General features: G+C 39.2%; 4 protein-coding genes across 5 annotated transcripts; 2 read left to right on the top strand and 2 right to left on the bottom strand.

Moving 5' to 3' along the window:
- Position 1: 1 nt before the first annotated feature.
- On the top strand, positions 2 to 1,560 carry LOC119690618 (ras-like GTP-binding protein Rho1). 2 transcript variants are annotated; one of them, XM_038106307.2, is made up of 2 exons: positions 2 to 128; positions 343 to 1,560. In XM_038106307.2, exon 2 carries the CDS (start codon positions 348 to 350, stop codon positions 924 to 926), a length of 579 nt encoding a protein of 192 aa, XP_037962235.1. In that variant the 5' UTR covers positions 2 to 128; positions 343 to 347; the 3' UTR covers positions 927 to 1,560. The 2 variants fall into 2 exon arrangements, with proteins under 2 accessions (XP_037962235.1, XP_037962234.1); XM_038106306.2 differs by having other exon boundaries at positions 50 to 208.
- On the bottom strand, positions 959 to 6,868 carry LOC119690613 (polynucleotide 5'-hydroxyl-kinase NOL9). Its single transcript, XM_038106299.2, has 5 exons — positions 4,871 to 6,868; positions 4,196 to 4,412; positions 2,871 to 3,365; positions 2,432 to 2,598; positions 959 to 2,051 (listed from the first exon to the last, which is right to left on the bottom strand). The coding sequence occupies exons 1-5, from the start codon at positions 6,735 to 6,737 to the stop codon at positions 1,801 to 1,803; spliced, it is 2,997 nt and encodes a 998-aa protein (XP_037962227.2). The 5' UTR covers positions 6,738 to 6,868; the 3' UTR covers positions 959 to 1,800.
- Positions 6,869 to 7,769: 901 nt separating this feature from the next.
- LOC119690615 (ATP synthase subunit alpha, mitochondrial) lies at positions 7,770 to 12,515 on the bottom strand. The gene is made up of 10 exons (XM_038106301.2): positions 12,359 to 12,515; positions 11,821 to 11,943; positions 11,282 to 11,395; positions 10,698 to 10,962; positions 10,056 to 10,280; positions 9,582 to 9,751; positions 9,136 to 9,230; positions 8,589 to 8,808; positions 8,160 to 8,327; positions 7,770 to 8,045 (listed from the first exon to the last, which is right to left on the bottom strand). The coding sequence occupies exons 1-10, from the start codon at positions 12,422 to 12,424 to the stop codon at positions 7,833 to 7,835; spliced, it is 1,659 nt and encodes a 552-aa protein (XP_037962229.1). The 5' UTR covers positions 12,425 to 12,515; the 3' UTR covers positions 7,770 to 7,832.
- A 414-nt stretch (positions 12,516 to 12,929) lies between these two features.
- LOC119690614 (PX domain-containing protein kinase-like protein) lies at positions 12,930 to 17,421 on the top strand. The gene is made up of 11 exons (XM_038106300.2): positions 12,930 to 13,231; positions 13,336 to 13,524; positions 13,823 to 13,919; positions 14,024 to 14,130; positions 14,564 to 14,680; positions 14,869 to 15,112; positions 15,342 to 15,584; positions 15,857 to 16,077; positions 16,310 to 16,390; positions 16,715 to 16,814; positions 17,060 to 17,421. The coding sequence occupies exons 1-11, from the start codon at positions 13,130 to 13,132 to the stop codon at positions 17,257 to 17,259; spliced, it is 1,701 nt and encodes a 566-aa protein (XP_037962228.2). The 5' UTR covers positions 12,930 to 13,129; the 3' UTR covers positions 17,260 to 17,421.
- Positions 17,422 to 25,553: the final 8,132 nt, after the last annotated feature.

Genomic DNA, 25,553 nt, shown 5'->3' with positions numbered 1-25,553 from the left:
TCTGTGATAGAACATATTTATTTGATATTGCAACCCTATTTATTAAAAAAAAAGTGCTTGTGATGAGCAAAGACTATTGAATAGTGTCGATAAAACTAAAATCTACAGAAATTAGCCAGAATCTTCAGGTATCTACAAATATAATAAATAACCACCCTCGCATGTGAGGGTATAATGTGGTGGTGCTGTTCTTCTTCCGCTAGTTCAGGTGCTTATTCACAATTGAGGGCTTGTCTAGACTACTCCCCTACCTAAAATCCTATACGGCGGCCATATTTATAAGTCATGAAAGGCGTTGACGCTCACCTGTAATGTAACAATTTGCGTTAATTTCTTTTCCAGAACCGATGGCTGCGATACGCAAAAAGTTAGTGATCGTCGGTGACGGAGCGTGCGGAAAGACATGTCTCCTAATCGTGTTCAGCAAGGACCAGTTCCCGGAAGTGTACGTGCCGACAGTCTTTGAGAATTACGTCGCCGACATCGAAGTGGACGGCAAGCAGGTGGAGCTGGCGCTGTGGGACACGGCGGGGCAGGAGGACTACGACCGGCTTCGGCCGCTGTCCTACCCCGACACGGACGTCATCCTCATGTGCTTCTCCGTGGACTCGCCCGATTCGCTCGAGAACATCCCGGAGAAGTGGACGCCCGAGGTGAAGCACTTCTGTCCCAGCGTGCCCATCATCCTGGTGGGCAACAAGAAGGACCTGCGCAACGACCCCGCCACCATCAACGAGCTGCGCAAGATGAAGCAGGAGCCCGTGAAGCCGCAGGAGGGCCGCGCCATGGCGGAGAAGATCAACGCATTTGCATACTTGGAGTGCTCCGCCAAGAGCAAGGAGGGTGTGCGTGAGGTGTTTGAGACGGCGACCCGTGCTGCGTTACAGGTTAAGAAGAAGAAGAAGACTAGGTGTTCTCTGCTGTAATTGTGCTGTTTTCGGGAGGACTCTGATTTATGAATGGTTCGCATACTGCCTGAACACTTACGTTTGAAACGACTCGGGCTCTGCATGAGTCGCGACGTCCGCCACACAGTGCTTCCTTCCGATACTGACAGCTGACTGTCGCGGCGCTGCACGCACACCCACTCAGTATTCGTGTGGCTACACTTTCACAATTGGTACTTGTATATTTTATAGATTATCTATAAAGAATAAGCGTAAATGCCTTATCAAATGTAGTCTGGGGCGAGTGTGGACTCCCGTCTCCGCGGGTCCACTGAGATTTTTCGTGCTATACTATCATGTTATATAATCAAGTAGCATTTCTTCAACATATAGAATATTCCTCGACCGGTGTACCCTCACCGCGACTCGATTGTTTAGTTTCGTATTTTAATATTTTTTCAATTAAATAGTGATGTATAATTGTGTAGGATGTTTATTTGACCTCTCTGACTCAGCCAAGTGCCGTCAGCTCAGCCAGACGCGTCTGTGAGACGTCCATGTGTAGGGCAGTTATATTATAATCTTTTATTTGTGTGAAATTTTAACTTCCATATGAAATACATTGCATGCTAATATAATTTATTAGTAATAAAACCCCATGTTTTAACAATTACTTTTCTAGACTTTTTGACTTTAATAAAAAAATTAATACCGCATTTATGATTCAAGGTGTTTAGGATGGGAATATTTAAGTTAAAATCATCATCTATGTTATGTTTTATTAGTATTGTAAGTACAAAATTATCTTTCAAATATACATGAATTAACATAAAATAGATTTCCTTTTATAATTTTTAAGATTTTGGATTTCTATTCCAATTACAATTTTTAAGTATAAACTGGAGATTTCAATTTAGGCGCTCCTTGACATTTTTAGGAACTGTAGAGGGTTGAATCTTCTCTTGGGTGTGAAGAGGAGTTGTTTCTGGTTGTGGAGCGTGGCGGTGCGGTAGGGCACGGGCGCGCCGGCGGGCAGGCGGCGCTCCGGCCCGCGCAGCTCGGGCGCCCAGTCCGCGTACACCAGCGTGTCCACCGCGCCGAGCCGCGCCGCCGGCGTCACCACGTACACCAGCCCCGACTCGTAGTCCACCCCGCGGACCAAACCTGAAAACATTAAATTATTGCTCATTACATCTAGTGCCTCAGAATTTAAACCTTATCAGTTGTAATCATCTTTTATTACAGCAATATTATTGATAACAGAAGTCTATTGCTTATACATGTAAACTTCTCACTGTATGAGTGTAATTGCTATCTGGCACTCAGGGTTAAATTGTCTGTAATTCATTAATTGAAAGACTCATAACTGCTGTCTCTAAGTGAGTAAACAAAGACTTGAAATGTGAGGAGGCACGTTGATACAAATTTTCATTACTCCTATGTCATTATACGTTTAAGTAGGTAACTAACATTTTAAAGCCCTCTAAAGAAACTGAAGTACCTTATTAGCTTAAAAAAAAATATTTTTATATAAAAATGCTTACCATATCCATGGCACAAGATAGGTTTATCATCGAGTGTAAATATTTTGCTAGTGCTATCAGCCGGCCCGTGTTGACACAGCGCGACCACCTTGCCGTTGATGACGCGGCCCGCCGCCGCCGCCTCCAGCCTCACGTTCGCTCCTACCCTCAGAGCCGCGAGAGGGACTCTGGAAGATATTCATAAAATAATTAATGTTATCTTGCGTTACCATGGTCAATTAGTCAAACGGCTGAGCTAGTTAGTTGCACTGTACCCTTCATTCGTTAAATTTCGATTACGGTAGAAAATGATTGATTTTATTATAAAGTTTCTCATATTACGCCGTCTTGTGGAAATTTGAAACCACTAGGTCAGCACCACGGAATACAAGTGGTCAGCACTCAGCTGAACCTTGATAGGTACTTTCATTGAGAGTACATAAATAATTAAAACACTCACTCGTAAGGGACAATTCCTAGAAACTCTGTATCTTTGTGCAAGTCCATCAGTTCTCCGAAATAGGCTAAATAGTTCAAGTAGCGTTCGTCCCGAGGCGCCAGGCAGTAGTTGTTCCCACGACCAACGCCCTCTGTGTACTGCTCAGACAGGAAATACTCATAGTCTAGGTTCCCTGGACATCTCACGTCCTTTAGCAGCCTTTCATAGCGGAATTCATTGGAACACTTCGCCATAACGGTCTGCGCGTCCAAGTTGCATTCAAATCGCTTCTTCGCATTAGTGGAGTCCATTTGCACAACAAAAGTAGGTTTCAGGTGCAGTAATATGAGCGTTAACAACTTGAGGCCGACCGGAGTGCACATCCCCATTGTGTTGACGATCCACGGCATGCGCCGGTACTGCTCCCGGCTGCTGCAGTAGCTGATCAGAGACGCGACAGCGTTTGTGTACCGTCTCAAGTTGTCCATTACGTTTATCATTCCGATATTCAACATCCTGAAAGAAAAAACATAGTTTGAAGAGTGTTACCTCACATGGAGGTGACTTCATCAACGTAAGTATCGTCATGAGTTGAACGGTAAGTAATAGTCCACAAACGACAAATAAATAATGAAACATGAGTCATCATTATCTCTATGTTGCAGTGATTCATAAACAGGTAAAGCAGTAACGGTCCTATAGAAACTTGTTTTTACATACATTCAGTTGCAAAACTAAAGGTCGTGTCGTAGGATACCTAGGTTAGGTACATAATATGGTACAGGGTGTTGCATAGCACATCACATAAATTGTCATACATAATGGAGACGTGGAACGAAAATGTTTTGGTTTTGTTATTGTCATCATCATCAACCCGTAGTCTCCCACTGCTGGACATAGGCCTCTTCCAAGCAGCGCCACAACACTATGTCCTCGGCCTTCCTCATCCAGCCACTATCGGCGACCTGTGTAAGTAAAGTCGTCAGTCCACACTAGCTTGCCTATTCGTGGTAGTCATCCTCACCCATCCTGTGTCTACCTCTACACTACAACTATGTAGTGTATCGAATCATAGATTCAACAGAGTTCAATCTGATAAAACCATCAACATAGTGTACTAGCTGCAAAGTACCTACTTGCCCATTACTTTAGGTAGGTATATATCAGCCAATCTCAATCTTATAATTAACCTCAATTATTGCTGTGAGAGTGAAGGAGGCGGCTCAAGATAGGGAAGCGTGGCGAAGAATGTGTAGCCCTAATCTCCACAGGGGAGTATCAGGACTATAAGTAAGTAGTAATTGCTGTGAGAGTGATAGAGCTGGTGCAGCATGCTGCTGACTGACCTTTCCGGTGTCTTCAGATGCGTGAAGTTGGGTCCGAGCAGCGGCTCCGTGACGACTGTAGCGGACACGCAGCCAGCCACGGTGAACTCGCACTGGCCGGGGTCCAGGTCCAGCACCAGCACGGGCCCGCGCGCCGCCAGCCGGTTCACGTAGTACCGCAGGAACGTCGACTTGCCCGTGCCCTTGCCGCCGCACACGAGGCCTCGGCTGTGGGGTTCTGCAAGAATTAAGGTTTCAATTTTCTTTCTACATATAACAGCATTGGTACAGTAAAAATCAATGATTGCAAATATTGCAATCAAATGCTTTAAAGTTAAAGGTATAACTTGGTGGATAACATAGGCACACTTAAGAGAACTGCTTATGGTTAAAATAGATAGACCATCATGACTGAGGACACAACTCTAAGGGCCAGCTGAAAACCAGCGCTGTGGCCTCCTGGGCACAGCACACGCTGAGCTGGTGCCTTTTTGACGCTCTGGACAGCAACCGTCTTTGTTTGTATTATTTTCTGTTTTTTTCTCTTCATATAAATTATTTGTAGTATTCTTTTTCTTTTTGTTTCTGTTTTTTATTGTTCAGTGTGTCAAATAAATGTTTCTTTCTTTCTTTCTTTCTTTCTTTCCATCCATGTGTTGGCAAACTAAATATTAAAAAAATTAAAGCTTAACTTACTGAATCCTGTTTGTATAACTTTACGCCAGACATCTTTTTCGTCAAAGTATTTCCATGGCCTTTGCAGATAGAAGGAGCATCCCAGTTTCTCGGAGGCTTGCCTCAGACTGCTCTCCACAGTTCTGATGGGCTTGTTGAACAAGTCTGTCACATTGAAGTTGTTCTCAACAAAGTCCAGCTTGCGGCTGTTTAAGGGCTTCAACTGTATAACTGAGTCATACTCTCCAAGTGAAGTCACAATGTCTTCTGCCTCAGCCACTGACAAGCCGGCTGCTGTTAGTTTACTAAACAAACCATAATATGAATTCTCACACTCTACAGTCTTCAAACATTGGGCATAGTTGATGTATGGTGCATAGATCTTACAACTGTCCTTCAGTATGTGTCCCACTGCCTCAGTGGTCCCGGCCAAAGCGGTAGCCACTACTTTCCCATGCATGTACAGCTCAGCGGGATGTCTTAGAACAAATATACAGCAATTCTTACTACAATATGCCTCAACTTGATTTGTATTTACAGGTTCTTCTGTAAAATCTACTGAGCTTTCTGCTTCAGATACATCTTCTGATTGCAGTGACAAGTCCTGTACAGGTAGCTCCGGCAGTTCAGCTGTACTGTTAAATTCTGGGCTTAATTCTATTTCATTGACCATTTCTGATGAAACTGACTCAAGGTCCCCGAGTGAACTGACATCCTCATCTGCTGATCTGTCTTCTGTGGGAGGAATGTTGTAGGTGGAACTGAACATTGCTGAACTCTTGGAACTAAACACTGGTACTTCTGATGGTAGATTTTTCATAGTGGGATTCCTGTAGGCACTGAGCAAATCATTGAATTCCTTATAATATATGGTGTTTTCAGCATCACACAGGACAAAGGGTGGGGAGGGGCTGTGGAGGCTGCTGGGCAACGAGGCTTGGTCCGAGGAGGCAGCCACGGACTGGCATGACTCTGAATCTGATGCAGCTACTATATCTGCACTCTTATGAATTTTGTCTGCATTAGCTTTCTTGGTTTTGTTTTTCTGAGTTCTATTCGGTTGTTCAGAAATATTGTCCAAGTTATCTTTCTTATTATTTTTGTCTGCATTAGCTTTCTTGGATTTGTTTTTCTGTGGTCTATTCTGTTGTTCAGAAACACTGTCCACATCATCTCTGTCCATTGTCAAACTAGCAAAGGGCTGGTCTGCAGAAGTAAGTTTACGCTTATTGTTATTTTTCTTTTGTTTTTCACTTTTTGTTACAGTTGCCTCAGGCATTTTTTTATAAACCTTTTCAGTTTTATTTAGGTTCTCAATTTCTTGGATATCAGAGCTGTCCATTGAATCTGAACTCTCTACAGACTCTGACAGAACACCTTTATTTTTACTTTCTAGGTTTTTTAATATTTTGGATGCTAGAGCTCCATCGGCATCAAATACTTCGTTTTCTGATGCTATTTCTGTGGAAGTTGTTTGGTCAAAACAAAAACTGCTGTCACTGTCTTGAATAATATCATCTAATAGTTCATGGCTTTTGTCTTCATCGTCAGACATAGAATCCACAGTGTTTGAATTACTTTGATTAATATCTAATTCTTTACTTAATTCCGAATCCATGCTTGTATCCAGTTCATCAGCATTTGAGATACTGACATCGTCAGGGTCCGATATGTCCTCTTTGGCATCATCACGACTGCTGAGGTCCAACTCAGAGAACCCACTTACTGACAGTGTGTCCTCGAAGTATTCGCGCTTAGCAGCAGCGTCCTTGATCGCCTGGTTGTCGTTGTGTTTGTAGCCGTACAGCATTTGCCGGAGTTGCTTTTTCATGCTTTCTTCGCTCTTCTTATCTTTTTTTAAAACATGCGCCTTTTCAAATGTCTCCATGGCTAAGTTATATTTGAAGCTTTGTATAACTTAACCTATTCTATTAATTCAGGATAATTTAAACTTAACAATTAATTAATATTTAAACTTTAGTTGAACATAACCTCTCATAAATAACATCGATCGATCGACATGAGAATGACATTTATAATGTCAAACACGTTCACAGATTATTTTACAATCGAGGCAAGATCTCGGAACAAAATTTATGGTCAGTGATGTGTCCAGTTCAAAATACGCTACGATAACTCTACATCACTTTGAGCAATAAGGCCACCTATTCTCCATATATTTTAGACTGTTAGTAACTTGTCTTTAGAGACTCTAAATCTATTCTAAATTCAAATTAGGGATATTACAGTAGTACATACCTGATATGTAAAACAGGTGTTGTAGAAAGTTGTAGGCGAGTAAGAAGATCGGCATTCGAGACCCTTCGACCATTTACAATAATCAAAGTCGAAACCGTGTTATTTAGCGAACTTCGTAGTTTGTCCTCGATATGCTTTAGGCTGCGCCTACGATGTAGTGTGGTAACACTTACCCGATACGATTTCGCACGTCCTTTCAACGACTCAAGCAGGCAGTGAGCGTGTTTTTTTTACAATGACTCCGTTGCGCCGCCCCCTATTTGTATCCAGCTGCTGTATTCAAGAATATTTATTTCTACATCAGCATGACCCATCACATCCCCACTGCTGGGGAACGGGTCTCCTTCCAATGAAGGGTTTAAGCCTAGTCCACCACGCTGGCCTAGTGCGGGTTGGTGGAATATTTATTTGATTGTTAGGAAATAATAAAAAATACGTAATTTTTTAAGATGTATATTCAATTATTACAATACATATAACCGTAACTCCTGACGCAGAGATAAATACATTCCATGATTGTATCCGCAATCAATACAGACATACGAATGTTAACAGCTACATACAGACTAGCGGCCGAAGTGGCTCCGTTCAACGGAAGCACTTCCGCCGCTCGCCGCCATTTTACTTAGTACCAGTTGTGTCGGCATAACATTGGACCTTCGTTTTTGACGATTTTTCCTGATGGTGTGAGGTGCAATGTTATGTCAACCGTTGATTATTCTATTTACGCCTGGGTGAAGGTGGCGATGAAGTCGGTGACGATCTTCTTGAGTTGTTCGTCGGACTCCTTGGTGATCTGTCCGTCCTTGGCGATGGTGGACAGCAGGCCAGAGTGCGAGGTCTTGATGTGCTGCGAGAACTCCTTCTCGAAGGCGGTGATCTTCGCCGGGTCCAGCTTGTCCAGGTGACCGCGGACACCGCAGTAGATGATGGCAACCTAGAGATAAACATTTAGTTTTTATTGATAGCCAAAATCATAAAGTGCATTTTTCGTGTCACTGTGTAAATTTTCCCGGTGCTATTAACACTAGTAGCAGAACCCAGTACTGACCTGCTCCTCAATAGCCATGGGCACGTACTGGCCCTGCTTGAGCAGCTCGGTGAGCCGCATGCCACGGTTCAGCAGCTGCTGCGTGGCGGCGTCCAGGTCGGAACCGAACTGCGCGAAGGCGGCCACCTCACGGTACTGGGCCAACTCCAGCTTCATGGAACCGGCCACCTGAGAGGGAGAGGTTGAAGTTAGAGGTTTAGGTGTAGGGTAGGTGTGGAAATGTTCCTCTGTCTATTATGCAAACAAGTTTAATACAATACTGAATACTGCAATGAAAATGCGCTTACATCAAATGAATTAAATCTTTTTTTTGTATAAATTCTAAATATATTTTGAAAATAATTTAACAACTGTGCCATAGTCTTTTATTAGTTGTTATGCTGTTATGTAATTTATGCAAAATTAAAAGCATATCGCCGCCACATTTACCTGCTTCATGGCCTTGGTCTGGGCAGCGGAACCCACACGGGACACGGACAGACCGACGTTGATGGCGGGCCGGATACCCTTGTAGAACAGCTCAGTCTCCAAGAAGATCTGTCCGTCAGTGATGGAGATCACGTTGGTGGGGATGTAGGCGGACACGTCTCCGGCCTGGGTCTCGATCACGGGCAGAGCGGTCAGGGAGCCACCGCCCATCTTGTCGGACCTGAGGGTAGGGGGTAGGGTTAGTTTGTTTGTTTGCTAGTAGATAAGGTGTTGAAAAAGAGAGAATGGTGGGTGTTTATTATCAAGAAATAAAATGGCACTTCTTACGTAATGATTATGGTGTTACGTAATTAGTATTCTGTCTTATATTATCTTTCTTGTAATTAATTCTGCCAAGAAGACTGTATATTTAGGCTTATATACAGCAGCAAACAATCGTTTTATGGTGATGGATGATTGACAACGATTTAAGTGGTGTTTCGATATGCTCTAATGGAACTCGTTGAATAACAGATGAAGGTATCTCAGGTAGTATGTAGGTACTTACATCTTGGCCGCACGCTCGAGCAGACGCGAGTGGAGGTAGAACACGTCTCCGGGGTAGGCCTCACGACCCGGGGGACGACGCAGCAGCAGAGACATCTGTGAGGAGAACCAAGCATTAGTTAAGAAAATGGAGACGATAAAAAGTCAAGTGAGTGTGTCTTCAAAATTTTCCCAATTCTATCTAATCCATTGCCTGAACCTGAATTTTAGTATGTTGTTGTAGTTCTATGGCAACCCAAAGGTGCTGTTCTTTTGGCCTCGCCCCAACTAAGTCCAGCGGCACATAGCTTTCAACGTTTCGACGCCACATTTAGACACGGAATTTTAGCATGGAAATAAGAATTCATAATGGGTAATGTCTGTTCAATCTCTGTCCTCTGACCGCTTTTGGTTCTTATTTGCTATTCGGTTTGTTAGAAGAAATGTTCGAACTAAACAACGTGTTACCTGTCGGTAGGCGACGGCCTGCTTGGACAGATCGTCGTAGATGATCAGCGCGTGCTTGCCGTTGTCGCGGAAGAACTCTCCCATGGCGCAGCCGGAGTAGGGCGCCAGGTACTGCAGAGGAGCGGCGTCGGAGGCCGTGGCCGACACGATGATTGTGTAGTTGATGGCGCCTGGGGGGGGGTTGGTTGGTTTAGTTGTGTATGTTTTTATAGCATTTGCAGAAGTTATGTAGATTGAAAAGTTAGTGGATTTACTGTTGGGTTTACACCATCAGATATGTCAAGTTAAGTTAGAATTTGCTAGTAGTGCTAAATATTTGTTGATTAGTTAGAGCTTAAGTTCATGTTTAGGTATGTTAGCTGAAGTAATAAATTGGGCCTATGTGTTGTTTATGTTCAATGAGCTAATTAAGTTGTTGATCGAGTGCAAGAGTCACTAATAAAACCGTCTTTTAGCAAAGCAATCTCGACTCACCAGCGTCAGTCAGCCTCTTGAGGATCTGCGCGACGGTGGAACGCTTCTGTCCGATGGCGACATAGATGCAGTAGAGCTTCTTCTTCTCGTCGTCTCCCTTGTTGAAGCGCTGCTGGTTGATGATGGTGTCGATGGCCAGGGCGGTCTTGCCGGTCTGACGGTCGCCGATGATCAGCTCTCGCTGGCCACGGCCGATGGGCACCAGGGAGTCCACGGCCTTGATACCTGCAACGAGAGAGCGATAATAAGAAGGTAGATAGATAGATAGGAAGGTAGATAGATACAAGAGATATTTATATGGACCATAAAAAGGAATAGGTAGGTAGTTTGCATAAACATTTAATCACATAGTTAAACTCATTGTGAATATTAATGTTCCACAAAATAATGATAGAGTTGACTGTGATTTGATCTTATTATCTTATCATCAACTGATAAAAGTGGTTTAAGGTTCTCTGCAGTGATGTGCCATATAATTTTCAGTTAAAAAAAGCTGAGTTGCTGTAAACTACATCCAGAATTTAAATCAATAGTGAATGAAATACTTGTAGCACTAGAGCAGAGTGTGAACTGCCAATGACCTACATCCACACAACTACATTAATCTAATAAAAGAAACACAAAACAAAACACAATACTAACCAGTCTGCATGGGCTCGCGCACAGACACACGGGGGATGATACCGGGGGCCTTGATACCCACTCGCATGCGGGTGTCGGTTCCAAGGGGGCCCTTGCCGTCGATGGCGTTACCCAGGGCGTCCACCACGCGACCCAGCAGCTGTTCACCGACGGGCACGTCCACGATGGCTCCGGTACGCTTGACAATGTCTCCCTCCTTGATCAGCTTGTCGTTACCGAACACCACCACACCAACGTTGTCGGGCTCCAAGTTAAGGGCCATTCCCTGTTGTGTTTAGGAATTGGAATGGTGATGAGTTTCTTGATCATTTCAATTATATTTTTTGTCTTCATGAAATTGGATGGTTAAGTTTAAGTGAGTCACCAGGAAGACAAAATTTTATTTTATTTTGGTTAGAATAACTTTACATATACGAATTCAGCTTTTTAGTTGTAGCTAGTAGTAGATGGTAAATTAAAAAAGCTAGTATTTTGATAATGAGTTGTAACTCCAGATTTTGTGATATGAGGCTTCAACAATTTAGTTGCATGAAAGTTTATAATGTAAGTACTTAATTATAATTTTGAATGGTGTGATTACAAACCTTAAGACCGGAGGAGAATTCCACCATCTCCTCAGCCTGGATGTTCTTCAGACCGTACACACGAGCAATACCGTCTCCGATGCTCAATACGCGACCAGTCTCTTCCAAGTCAGACTGTATGGAAAAATAGGTTAATTTAATTTAGTAACTTTTGTTTCTTGCTTTATAAGTGTATGTAGACATGTTAAAAACAGCAGCAATTCTTTACAAGATTTCAGCCTGGTCTCCATAGTAAAAGTTGTTCAAAATGCTGGGTACATTGACTGTCAATTCAGGTCTGCATAAATTTTCAATATATCAGGAACATTGACTGCGATAATCATAAGTATGCTTTGAATTTAGGCTGCTACTTAAAATAACTTTAAAATTTAAGTGAAGGTCATAACTTTCTGGAAAAACAAACTAGCTGGAAATTCATAAGGATTAACAAAAATGCATTCATAATCAAAGTAATCATTGCACTGAACTACATCTGTGCCACTTATAGGAAGCTGCATACAATCTGAGAGGGGGTTTATGTAACCTGTCAGTGTGTTTACCTTGGGTGCGGCGCCCAGGATCCTCTCCTCGAGGATGGTGGAGATCTCGGCGGCTCGCTGCGTGGAAGCGACGTGCAGCTTGCGCGCCGCCACCGACACCGCCGGCACGGCCACCTTGGACACCTGACCACCACATAACCAACATTAGACATCACGTAGCACTTCATTTACACTGTTTACATACTTACCTGCACATCTTAATTGGATACCACCAAGTAGACTCTTCAGTGAAGACATAACCACTTTACTATAGCTGACACTTTAGTAAAGTACGGAAAACTGACGTCCCGAATTATCGCCCTCTATTACATAACGCACTTTGGAATGCCGATATTTCATAACTTTGTTATGGGAATTACATTTAGGATCACTTTTATTGACGATTTCAGATAGGTTTATGGGTTTTCACTGATTTCTAAGGTTATTTTAGCGGAAAAATTGATTTGTCAAAAGTCACAGGTAGGGCATGCCCACCGGTGAGCAAATTACAAATTCTAGTAGCACAAACACTTTTAAATAAGCTGGTAGAACTGCGTACCTGGGTAGCAGCATTAGGGATACGCCTGGCCACCGAAGAGGCCAAACGAGCGGAGATCAGCGACATTTTTCACAAATTTTATCAAAGTGGCCGTCGGAAAGATCGTGTGGTTCTCCGCTCGTTCTTCGTTGCGGTAGAACCGGAAATGACATAAGATCGATCGTTGTCTATGGTTGGCTGATGGCTGCGGTACGTTCTGAAAATAGTTATATCTCATTTTGTTATGATGTTTGTCTATAAAAAATGATCGAAAGTCCATTTTTATATAAAAAAATATTATAAATATACTGTAAAATATGCATAAAGTATAGTTAAAGTTAACAAATTGATTATTGAAAATAATAAATGACCTTAAATCTAAACATTATGGTGTGTTTCGAATGCTAGCGGATATAAACAATAGACAAATATATTTTTAGAAAGGTGGCTAAAGAAATGGAAATATTTTCTATACTTAACTTTGGTGTAAATCATTCATAACATAATAATTAAAACATTATTAACTATCTTAATAGACTCATACAGGCTAACACGTTTACAATGAATAACATTATTCATTTAGAACTTTTGTCAGTGGCTGGCATGGCATAAGACTTTATAAATGCCATAAGTAATGTCATGTCACTAAGTCAGTCAGTCAGCTGCTGTTTGACATTTGACAGTTCGTTGTTGTTACGAGTCAAGTGATAATTCTCGTTTATTTTTGTAATAAATTTTGAGTTTGCTGTGTACAGAAATCAGATCCAATGAATTCACATTTTCATAGCTGTAATGGCCATATTTGAGAAGACTCCACAAACCAAAGCCATTCTAGATGACACCGAGAAGCTTGTTTGCACCATAGCAAATGCACAAAACATTAACAAACACACTGTAAGTCTGTTTTCTTGTAAACTTGTTGGTCTAGTGGTTATGTAGGTCGTGGTAAGCCGGGGTGATTGATATTTGTAGATCACCTAGGAGTTTGTAATTTCCAGGAGTACATTTTGAGGGTGCACCGGGGGGTGAGCAAGGAGGACAAGTGGAATGTGTCGCACAGGTACCGCGACTTCGCGGCGCTGCACGGCGCGCTGCAGGCGGCGCGGCGCGACCTGCCGCTGCCGCCCAAGAAGCTGCTCGGCAACATGCACCCCTCCTTCATTGCGGAGAGACAAATCGCTTTACAGGTAACTTCATATCATGTATCCAATGAAGTCATTGTATTTATATTTGAGGAAAAAAAAACATTTAGGGAAATACCCTAGCTATTCATTGTCAATTACATTTGGAGCTACATATACATATTTTACTTACCTTTGTTATGATGTCAGAAAGACAAATAGCATTGGAAAGATCTCACTATCTGCATGCAAACTTGCAAAGGCTTGCATATTTTGTTGCATTTTTCATGAGATTATTAGTATAAACATTTAAATTTTCTGAAAACATGAGCAATATGATAATTTTAAATTATCTTTGTTTCAGAATTACATAAATGAAGTGCTGAAGCATACAATTTTGGCACTCAGTCTCAATGTAAGATGTTTTCTGGACCCCAGTAATTACCCAGACAATTTAGCAGGTACTTTCATTATTATACATTTTCACTATGCAATTTAAATATTTACTTACTTCCATGAGTGTAATAAATGTCAAAATGAATAATGTAATAATCATATTTTACAGAACAAGCTTTACAGACAGTGTCAATAGCCCTGAGAGGCGAGGGCAGGTATGAGCTGAAGGGCCCCCTGCCAGACATTGGATGGAGGATCAGGAAACATTACTTTATGGTAGGTACAACTTCATTGATGTAATGTTAGTTACAAGTATTTACTAAGTGGGACATAAAAAACTAATACATTATCTTATCTTTACTGAATCACTTCATACATACATTATAGTAATACATGCAAGGTAAATCCCCTAGAAATAGAATAACCAAAGTAAATAAGGGAATGATAACATATTCACACAGTTTATTTCAGTACTTTACAAAGTACATATTTAATATAGTAACAGGTACTTATTTTATTTTCTCCATACCTCTTAATACTCATCAATTCATCATCAACAGGCACAATCTAAGTGAAAAAAAAAAGATTACTTACTTTGCAAAATTTGCTATTGATAAACTCCCCCTATCAAAAGTAACCCAGATTTCTTTGTTACATTATTTACTTGTATCAGACACGGCATGCGTCACAAAGATAACGGTAATTTCAGGTGACTGACACGGAGAGTCACGCCAACTGCCTGCTCTGCTGGCAGAGCTATGGACCTGACCGGCATTTGTGTGATAAAGACTTGCAGACTGCTTTCAAATGCCTACAAAATTTATCTGTAAGTACTTAGCTACTGTTCTTGCATATTTAAAATTCTCTGAGGAAATAATTCTTAATAATAACCCAAGGTCTATTACTGCCCATTTAAATACCGCGCAGAGCGACCTTTGTCCCCCTTCATGAAATATTTTGAAGTCTTTACTAATAGAAATGTACCTATCAATTTTATTTTTCTATCCTTTCTAGCATCCACACATAGACCAAATTTTAGCAATTCATAATTTAGAAACAGGTGCATATGTAGTTAGGAAGGTCCACGAGACGGGAACATTAAGAGATATGATATATGGGACTGAATACAGCAAGAGCTATTTAAGTAAATATGGAAACCCTAAGACAAGGAAACCATTGACTGATGGACAAATAGCGCACTACGGGCTACAGTTACTACAAGCTTTAAAGTTTTTACATGATAAGGGATTACCGCACGGTATGTGTAATTATTATATCTGTACCCTACTTATCAGTTTCCTGTTTTATTTATAGTGCTACTGTATCATTTTTCATTGCCAATAATATTGCTAAATCACATAATATTATGTAGTTACCACATACTTAGTATACTGCTTATGATTGATGATGATTTGAATTATGTTTTCACCAGCTTACTTATCATGTTTTAATTACTGTTTAATTCATTTATTTTACTTTCACTCTAGGGCACATCCACCCCGGTAACATAGCGATAGAGAACCAGAAAGTTTTACTCCTGGACATAGAGAACACCCTCCTTGGGGTAGCCAATGTGCACCGCCCGTACATCCGTGAGCATCGCAAGACCAGCTCGGCGGAGGCCATCGACGTGTACAGCTTCGGCAGAACTCTGTACGAGATGGCACTTGCCGAGACCTTGGACGAGCCCTACTGTGATATCTTTCCGTGCAACATGTCTAATGATTTGGGTAACTAAGAAGTTTTTGTCCTTATGAATGTTATGTTTGCAATTATCAATTTCATCGTCAGCCAATAATCTTCCATGGAGTCCTCTTAAAAAGTGTGTCACATTGTTTATGTTTGACCCATAGAATTTAATAATAATAGTTTAAAATAAAGTAATAGTTTGACCTTCCTCATCCAATCACATACAGTCTCTAGCACGGTCTATCTAGGGCGCTGGAAAAATTTCCTTACCGTTTTCTGGTCTTAAACGCACTTAGTCTCCTTTCTTCTTCAGTGTCGGTGCTCCGGCTCTGCCTGTCCAGTTCGTCGTGCAAGCACGGGATGCCCACCATAGAGTCCCTACTCCGACATCCGTTGTTCTCGCGCCCGCTGGTGATGGGCAACGGGGTGCACTCCGACGGCGCGACCAGCCTCCGTGTGCCGTCGCAACTGAAGGAGGAAATCAAGATGGCCGTCGCTGTGATGGAGACTAGACTAAAGGCTGAGCAGAAATTGGTGAGCATCTCAGAGTATATGTGAGCATCGTGTATGCTGCGTGCAGTTGCGAACAAAAGGTGTCGCACTGCGATACCGCTTGAAGTGAAAATTTCAAGGCCTCTATTCCCCTTCATGAGGCGATGCCGTAGAATATTCTGTATAATGTGACCTCGGAATGATTTAGTTTGGTAAGGTTGTATCTTTTCTGTAAGGATGATTGGCAAATAATGCTCGTGTTTTGTTTTTACAGGTACGCGGTGCTAAAAGAGAAGTTAGAATACAAGAAATACTGGGATCCGAAGAAGAAATGAGAAAGCAGAAACGGAGAGCGGTAATTAAATCATTACATTTGTCTTAAATAGAAAAGTACCTACATTGTTTTCATTAGAAATATACCTACTAATATCAGTGGCAGGAAGTGTCCCACGGTACGCTATAATTTTTATCCCACCTAGAAATGTAGGCTTTTGCGGTGCGGTTAAAATTATCGGCTGTACCTTTACATATTATTTCTAAGTATAGGGCTCTATGTACTACACTATGTACTCGGCCTTCCTCATCCAGCCATTACGGGCTACCAAGTCTTCGTTCAGTGGGGACGTGATGGTTTGTGATGATGATGATGATGATAATACGTGTGTATGGTACATTGCAGAAGAAGCGCGAGAGCGTCTGGAAGTCGACATCGTCACTAGCGGAGACGGTGCGCTCGCAGAGTGTGAGCACCGCCTCCTCGCCCACACCGCCGCATCATCGTAAGTGATGAACATATATGTTCTCTGCTGACCTAGTTCGGTCAATGTAACTGCGAGCTTCTTTCCTGCGTTCTCTGGTGGTTATTATAGCCTAACTTATTTGAGAATGCCCCTCCGATAACACTATAGTATGGTTTTCTCCGCTTTTTTGCGTTGCCTGGAAGATAAGGCCGCTTATTATATTATTCCAACTGTAACAAGTAGCTGTAGTTAGCGACACGCTAAGAAAAAAAAACTGTTTACAGCTTCTGATGCGCCTGCGTGCACCAATGGCAGCTCATCGACGTCCGCGTCGTCAGCTCCTCTGGCCAGTCCCGTGGCCGCTGGCGGGACCCAACAGACCAAAGTGACCAATGAGGCTCCAGCGACCAACGGCCGCTCCGCCCTGCTCAGTGCCATCTGTAGTTTCGACAAGACGCGGTTGTCGAGGATTAACTCGGGATAATTTACAATAAAACCATATTTATAATTAAAATTAAAAATGGTTGAAGGTTGTTGTAGCTATTCCATGTTTTTTGCAAAAGCAACATTAACACTTGAAACGGCGTAGGAGAAACAACGGATTAAGGTGGAAATAAAGACATGGAATAGCTTTGCAATTATGTAATCCAGTTATTTGTGATAAATTACGAAGGGAATTAGTACTATCGAACAAATATTCTTCAGATATTATGGGTCACATCAAATATACATGTATTATAAATAGCTATAGGTTGTATAATGACTGGCATCGTATTTGCTTTTATTTAAACAGCCATTTATTCAGTGTAAGTAATAAATTGGGTAGTAATAAATACTTTATTTTGATCTGTACTAAACATGAATATTATGTTTCCTATGATTAGTGTAAAAAGCTATAGAGTAGTATAATATAAAACGTATTATGCAATACGTATATTCCGTTTTTCAAAGAATTTTCTCGATAGGTAACAGTTAATGAGTTTTATGGGTAAGAAATTAAATATCAATCAATCAATCTTTGGTTGTGGCACTATGCCGTGTGTGACTGACACAGCAAATTCCGCCAAATTCAATTGTAATAAGGAACACACATGTATATTATAACTGTCTTTACGGTAATTCAGATATATTTACAGGGTTAATACCTGGAACAAACAGACAAACACATTGTATATACAGGACATCACAAATAGAAGAAATTAAATATCTGAGATTCTAAATAACACCTTGAGATTGTCACACGCTGTCATCCGTGTTTTATAAGTTGCTTAGCATTTTATTTAGGGGAAGTTATAGTGCCACAATCTTATCTGTTCCGGTGGTCAAAATGTGCAACTAACGAAAAGTCATTGTCAAACGTCATTTCATACTCTGTGCGTTATTTGAGTTGTCAATTTCAATTGTTGTTATTTAATTTGTTTTGTGATTTTCTGGGTGAAATACTGCCAAAAGCGCTGTAATGTAAGGCAAGAAAAGTAGTACTATATATATTGGCTTTTATGCAGGACGAATAACGTATTCAGGCGCCTTTAATTCCGTTTGAAAAATTGGAAGAACGAGTTGCAGCGGCTACAGGTTAGTGTTGCCAAATATGACGAATAATTTTACCCATATACTCCATGTAATTTTATGTAAGTAATATTTTCCAGAGAGGCCCGTGCCCCAGCAGTGGGGACGGGATGAGTCGTGATGATACTCGTGATGAAAAGTATATAATCTTTATTTTTCTTTGATTACAGGTGTGAGGACATGACATGACACTTTAAATCTTAGGCAGTATACCAAGAAGAATTTCGCGCACCTACAGCGATTTTAGACGAAATAATGATGATTTATGACATGTCATTGTTTTCCCAACCAATCAAGAGTTGGCTGAAAGAAATTGCTTTTTGGCAATTAGCCTTTGGAAGGAGACCCGTGCCCCAGCAGTGGGGACGTGATGGGTCAAGATGATGATGATGATGATGATGTATTAGCCTTTGCACACTGTCTGAATTTGTTTTAATTGTATGCTATTGTTTCTTGTTACTTTAGAAAATGTAAAATAAAGTGTTCAAAAATAATAATAATACTTAATTAATTGTTTTTTTTAAGTCTATCTATCTCGACCCACATATATTACCTATACCATTGTAATCTAGATTTAATCTCCTATATCAGAAGCAGAACATAATCAGAACTACACTGAATCAAATGTCGTTTGATATATTATATCCACTTTCATTTACTATCGACCCTATATTTTGATTTATCTATAGTACTATACTTATGAATGTACCTAATTATTACAATAGGTAATAGCAGAAATGCATTGTCGTTTAAACCAGAAATAGGCAAAATTTATTCGAAAGCAACACTGGATTCGATCACAGCGATGTCGCCACCGGAACAGATAAGATTGTGGCACTATAACTGAAAGAATTCCACCCCGTACAGTCATCGCCATAAATACGGACATAATTCTGACCCTTTTCAAAGCATACATTCAGATAATTTTCGACAAGGTGTAGAAGTGTTTATATGATTCCTATCGGGGATATTTGAGGTGATAAATCATAACACTGAAATCATGTAAATATAGGTACAGGTAACATACTAGTATCAGTGGTAAAGCTCAGGATTCATTTTGTATATTATTTATCACTACTATTGTACAGTGAAGTGCTAGTATTGCTGTATGGCGTAGGCGCAGATAGTGTAATAGATATGTAACAGTAACATTTATTTTGAATAATATTTAAGTTTAACCTTCATAATTACGTAAGTGATTATCCAAATTAAAATTTTATTGGTAACATTTTAATTTACGTTTTAAGGCTGGTCAGTAATTATAATTAGATTCTTACTGCTATGGTTTTACTATTAGCTCTATAATGAAGTATTTTAAAATTTTGTAAGCTTTAAAGTAGCTAGGATCCTACCTAGCCAGTGTAAAGAATATTTAACCCTTAATCAAATATAGGGAAATTATTTCCCACTTGGTCTGAATCGAAAAAAATATTTTTATTTTTTTACTGGTTACTCTGATCAATGAGCCGTTTTCCTTGACAGCTGTCAGTTGAGCTTTTGGGTAAGCCGATAGATGGCGTGAAAACGCAGTGTACCAACTGTCAAAAATTACATAGAGAGCAAAGAGTACTAAACTCAGAATAAGAACTCACTAGTTGTGATTAAATGTCGGGTGGTAGCGCGAGCCATCCTTCCGAGGCTCAGACTGCATGTGGCTTGGGATAGTGCTAAGTATTCTGTGAATAGTTCTACCCGCGCTATCACTATCTCAAAAGAGTCACTATCTCAAGTGCACTAACTCTACAGTATCAAGGGAGGAGGAGCAGATAGCTCAACTACAACTCAATTAATACAGGAGAAACACAAGGAAACTGAGAAAACTTGAAAAGAACGGCTGTACGCACAATCGCACTGAACGCTGAAGCAACAGTGACATCGACATCATAGAGAAAATAATACTACAATTCTACCTACCTACGTCACTTTCACATTTCGTTAGCCTCACATAATAACATATTGTGATCTGAGTGTGTTCTGAGGGTTTGAAAGTTGGTACAACCCCAGACAACGCCATCTATTTCTCCAAAAATGAACTTTTTTTTTTTTTTAACAAACGCCTCATATCAACATTAGAAACAAAATAATCTTGATTAAGTTTTAAATTTTATTAATGCCAAAACTTTAAAAAAAACCGCAAGCTGTCATCGTACGTCAATGTCAAAATCACGATTTCAATTTTTCTGTGTCAAAAACCGGTTCTCGTGACGATATTTCAAAATTTTTGGAGAAAAAAATCTGCTAAGTACCTAACCACAATACTATTGTAAACTTAACTTGTTTTACAAATGGATTTTATGTTGATTGGCACGGTAAAACTGGTGTTTCTTGCTTTTTCGTAGGTTCAAATAAGTGGGAAATTATTTCCCACTGTTTGTTCCTGCAGTAAAAATATACTAAATTTATCTCTTTGATTATATACAACCCTAGATTCCCCATAGAAGAAGCAATTGCTGCCATACATAAACTGGGGCACTACTGCCCCGGTACAAATTTCGCTCTAGCAGTGTCTATTGTGTCATCGCCGGTGCTACACATATTTGACAGTTAGCATTAATTTCAGTTTTGTCCTTTTAAAATGCTTGTATGTGCTTTAAAAGTATGCAGAAACTACAAAGGTCGACTAAAAACGCCATACAAGATCACCTACCATCTGTAAATAATGTATTAATATAAATAATTTAATAAAGTAAATATTGATATAATTTTCGTCGGTGTTGCCAGTTTTTTCTTGACAATAAATACCAAAAAGTGATGATAATTTATATGAACCGCTTGAATGTCCTGTCGACAACTCGACACCCGGTCGACATGAAAAGTGTACCATAAATTGTTTCGTGATTGGATTCTTAAAATTGGAATTAGGTACTTACCTTGAATTCATTTTATATAAATTTTCTTTAATGGTGCAAAATAAATAGTATTCTATTCTATTCGGCGACTGGTGTAGTGTAGTGGTTAGTGACCCTGACTGCTATGGCCAAGGTCCCGGGTTGGATTCCCGGCTGGGGCAGATATTTATTAATGGCAAAATATATTTGTGCTCGGGTCTTGGGTGTTGATATTTATATTTAGTATGTATCTATCTATGTATTTGTGTAAGATATATCAGCTGTTCGACACCCATAACACAGGTTCTGCCTAGCTTGGGGTCGGATGGCCGTGTGTGAGATGTCCCCACATATTTAATTATTTATTCTATTCTATATCGCCTTCAATAATGAATGGAATTTGCAAATCCTACGCATTTATTAAAATATTCTTTTTTCTGCGTTTCTATAGTGGTTGGTTTTGCAATTTACGAAAACGAAAAAGTTTCGGTATTCTTTCGTCAACTGTATAAGTACCTAGATCATCTGTTAAAATATTCGTGATAGTTTCCGATGAGGCGAAATTGTATTCGAGAAAACGTAAACATTTACACAACTAAATCTAACATAATTTATTATAGGTACAAAAGGTAATTTTATCACTAACAGCTTAAATTCTAATATACATGTATTATCAGGATACCGAATGATCCTATTATACGAAGCAAATGGATAGAAATAATTACAAAAAGTTGCGGAGAGGACTACTGGAAACGTATTTTAACTAATTGAAATTTCCTTAAAAAATATCACCACATTAGATAGATAGATAAATCATTTATTTGTTCCACATAAACATAACACATAAGTACAACAAATAAGTACCACATTATTATAGTGTTTCCATTTTCTACCAACTTAGTAACAATTTACTTACGTTGCCACATTTTTTCATGCACTCGATGACATGACAGGAGGGAATGACAGTACAGTCACGCAAAAAAGTAATAAAATATTGGCCTGTTTACAATGTAGGCGATGTATGAGATGAGCCCGTCTAGGGTTGTAAATGGTCGAAGCTCAAGAGGTACCTTCACTTTGACAGTTCATTCCAAAACCTTCAGTAAGAAAATGCTTAAGCGAAGGAGACTTTTTACGACTATAGCTACCGAATTAAGGAAGAAACCTTAAGTCAAGGAAATTATAAGGAAAGGAAGTGACTAAGAATATGGGTGTTAGTCTCTCTATTGTATAGCGACAGATGCATATTTTCTAATAATTATAAAGAACTTTTTAAAAGTAGAAAGGGGAATAATTTAGATACTACTTACCGTATTTTACGACCATCAAAGGTCGTCTATTTTCTGGAAGTTAGATAGTATGAGTACATACATACATTACACATATGCACTCACGACTGTAATCCCCGAAGAGGTAATCAGAGGTGGCTCACAAACGAGCCACCCACTTTTCGCAGCACATTTGTACTCACGTGATAGGTTGCGAACTTTGATTATATACAACCCTAGATTCCCCATAGAAGAAGCAATTGCTGCCATACATAAACTGGGGCACTACTGCCCCGGTACAAATTTCGCTCTAGCAGTGTCTATTGTGTCATCGCCGGTGCTACACATATTTGACAGTTAGCATTAATTTCAGTTTTGTCCTTTTAAAATGCTTGTATGTGCTTTAAAAGTATGCAGAAACTACAAAGGTCGACTAAAAACGCCATACAAGATCACCTACCATCTGTAAATAATGTATTAATATAAATAATTTAATAAAGTAAATATTGATATAATTTTCGTCGGTGTTGCCAGTTTTTTCTTGACAATAAATACCAAAAAGTGATGATAATTTATATGAACCGCTTGAATGTCCTGTCGACAACTCGACACCCGGTCGACATGAAAAGTGTACCATAAATTGTTTCGTGATTGGATTCTTAAAATTGGAATTAGGTACTTACCTTGAATTCATTTTATATAAATTTTCTTTAATGGTGCAAAATAAATAGTATTCTATTCTATTCGGCGACTGGTGTAGTGTAGTGGTTAGTGACCCTGACTGCTATGGCCAAGGTCCCGGGTTGGATTCCCGGCTGGGGCAGATATTTATTAATGGCAAAATATATTTGTGCTCGGGTCTTGGGTGTTGATATTTATATTTAGTATGTATCTATCTATGTATTTGTGTAAGATATATCAGCTGTTCGACACCCATAACACAGGTTCTGCCTAGCTTGGGGTCGGATGGCCGTGTGTGAGATGTCCCCACATATTTAATTATTTATTCTATTCTATATCGCCTTCAATAATGAATGGAATTTGCAAATCCTACGCATTTATTAAAATATTCTTTTTTCTGCGTTTCTATAGTGGTTGGTTTTGCAATTTACGAAAACGAAAAAGTTTCGGTATTCTTTCGTCAACTGTATAAGTACCTAGATCATCTGTTAAAATATTCGTGATAGTTTCCGATGAGGCGAAATTGTATTCGAGAAAACGTAAACATTTACACAACTAAATCTAACATAATTTATTATAGGTACAAAAGGTAATTTTATCACTAACAGCTTAAATTCTAATATACATGTATTATCAGGATACCGAATGATCCTATTATACGAAGCAAATGGATAGAAATAATTACAAAAAGTTGCGGAGAGGACTACTGGAAACGTATTTTAACTAATTGAAATTTCCTTAAAAAATATCACCACATTAGATAGATAGATAAATCATTTATTTGTTCCACATAAACATAACACATAAGTACAACAAATAAGTACCACATTATTATAGTGTTTCCATTTTCTACCAACTTAGTAACAATTTACTTACGTTGCCACATTTTTTCATGCACTCGATGACATGACAGGAGGGAATGACAGTACAGTCACGCAAAAAAGTAATAAAATATTGGCCTGTTTACAATGTAGGCGATGTATGAGATGAGTCCGTCTAGGGTTGTAAATGGTCGAAGATTTATCTATACATAAAATATAATGTTACTTTATTGGACGAACTAATATGTATGGTTTTTGATAAGTATAAGCGGTTTATTACTCCAGATTCTTCTTATTTATTTGCAGCATTTTGAAACAATTATTAAAAAGAAACGTAATATTGCAAAGAAGAATTTAGAAGAGACTGTCGAAAACATAGCTGAAATTTCTGATTTATCAGACACAGATTCGGAAGACGACTCATGCTATGTCAACAGTATTAATTCTCCTTCCGATAGTTACCTCAAACAACTTAACGACTGCATATTTCCTTATTAAAATATTGTTCTTAATACTATTGTATCATTTTATATATTTTTTTCTAAAACATAAAATATTTATAAAAAAACAAGCAAAGTAGCGGCAACTAGCTTGTATAGAAATTGTAGTAAATATTAATTAAAATTTGTGATCTGTACCGGATAGTGGGAAATAGTTTCCCACTTGATATTATTTTGCTTAGCAATCACGAATAGTGGGAAATTATTTCCCATAGCAAAACCCCCCTTTCCCCCCACTGAAAAAAATTTAAAACATTTTTTTCGTAATCTACGGACCCAACTTACCTAAAAACCATACATGGTTTACATTTTTATCAAAAAAAATCATCCATTTGATTAAGGGTTAATATATTTCTGTTGTAAAAAAGATAAATATATTATCATTTATACTCATGTTTTTGATGGAAACATTTTTCAGGAACCTACATAGATAAACTGGTTACTGAACTTACCAGTAATATAATATTCCAATCATTATGTGATGCTGAATCGACAACACATCTTACAGGACCGTTTAGAACCACTAGAATACGCAGGCAACCCAACCATGGTATGGGGTGCCTGTAACGCCAACCAACACATCACACAGAACATAACTGCTTATTGGTTAAACTTACGACTGATTGCACGTTGAATGAAAACGCAATAAAATTAAAATTACTTTACTAAATATTTATTCAAGAATTCAACTTACATCTATTATATGTATCTTATCAACGTAAATATCTTTTATAGTAATGTGAGAAATAAAAAAAACTTTGAATATTCCTTTCTTTGATATTTCAATCTGCTTCATCTTATCATTGATTACACGCAAAATCAACATCTTATTAATGTATGCTCTATCCAAGAATACCATGAAATACCATAAAAACTTATCAACTAGTAAAATAAAAGTAACGAGGACGAGGCTAGTCGACAAATAAAATTAGGAATCACATTCTGAAAGCCTTAATCGTATGACTAAATAATCTTAGATTATGTACAATGGATAGGACACATATTTTGAAATCATATAATATGATGGCTATACTTATTACATAATTTGCTACCATTGCTCTAGAGGCAATAAAATAACCTTATTGAAACCATACCTACTTTAGTAATTTAA

The sequence above is a fragment of the Plutella xylostella genome, chromosome 19 (assembly GCF_932276165.1).
Source record: "Plutella xylostella chromosome 19, ilPluXylo3.1, whole genome shotgun sequence".
NCBI lineage: Eukaryota > Metazoa > Arthropoda > Insecta > Lepidoptera > Plutellidae > Plutella > Plutella xylostella.
Note: the sequence above shows the minus strand (reverse complement) of the source record. Positions and strands in the feature narration are given on the sequence as shown.

What these genes read in the sequence shown, in the direction of transcription:
- LOC119690618 (XM_038106306.2), top strand. Translation starts at nt 175, where the DNA reads ATGTGGTGGTGCTGTTCTTCTTCCGCTAGTTCAG. An exon ending in TTCTTCTTCCGCTAGTTCAG is followed by an intron (nt 209 to 342) that starts GTGCTTATTCAC and finishes TTTCTTTTCCAG; the next exon opens with AACCGATGGCTGCGATACGC.
- LOC119690613 (XM_038106299.2), bottom strand. Translation starts at nt 6,737, where the DNA reads ATGGAGACATTTGAAAAGGCGCATGTTTTAAAAAAAGATAAGAAGAGC. An exon ending in CTAGGAATTGTCCCTTACGA is followed by an intron (nt 2,599 to 2,870) that starts GTGAGTGTTTTA and finishes AATATCTTCCAG; the next exon opens with AGTCCCTCTCGCGGCTCTGA. An exon ending in TATCTTGTGCCATGGATATG is followed by an intron (nt 2,052 to 2,431) that starts GTAAGCATTTTT and finishes TAATGTTTTCAG; the next exon opens with GTTTGGTCCGCGGGGTGGAC.
- LOC119690615 (XM_038106301.2), bottom strand. Translation starts at nt 12,424, where the DNA reads ATGTCGCTGATCTCCGCTCGTTTGGCCTCTTCGGTGGCCAGGCGTATC. An exon ending in AATTCTCCTCCGGTCTTAAG is followed by an intron (nt 10,963 to 11,281) that starts GTTTGTAATCAC and finishes TAAACACAACAG; the next exon opens with GGAATGGCCCTTAACTTGGA. An exon ending in CAAGAGGCTGACTGACGCTG is followed by an intron (nt 9,752 to 10,055) that starts GTGAGTCGAGAT and finishes ACCCCCCCCCAG; the next exon opens with GCGCCATCAACTACACAATC.
- LOC119690614 (XM_038106300.2), top strand. Translation starts at nt 13,130, where the DNA reads ATGGCCATATTTGAGAAGACTCCACAAACCAAAGCCATTCTAGATGAC. An exon ending in AAAACATTAACAAACACACT is followed by an intron (nt 13,232 to 13,335) that starts GTAAGTCTGTTT and finishes TGTAATTTCCAG; the next exon opens with GAGTACATTTTGAGGGTGCA. An exon ending in AATGCCTACAAAATTTATCT is followed by an intron (nt 14,681 to 14,868) that starts GTAAGTACTTAG and finishes TATCCTTTCTAG; the next exon opens with CATCCACACATAGACCAAAT.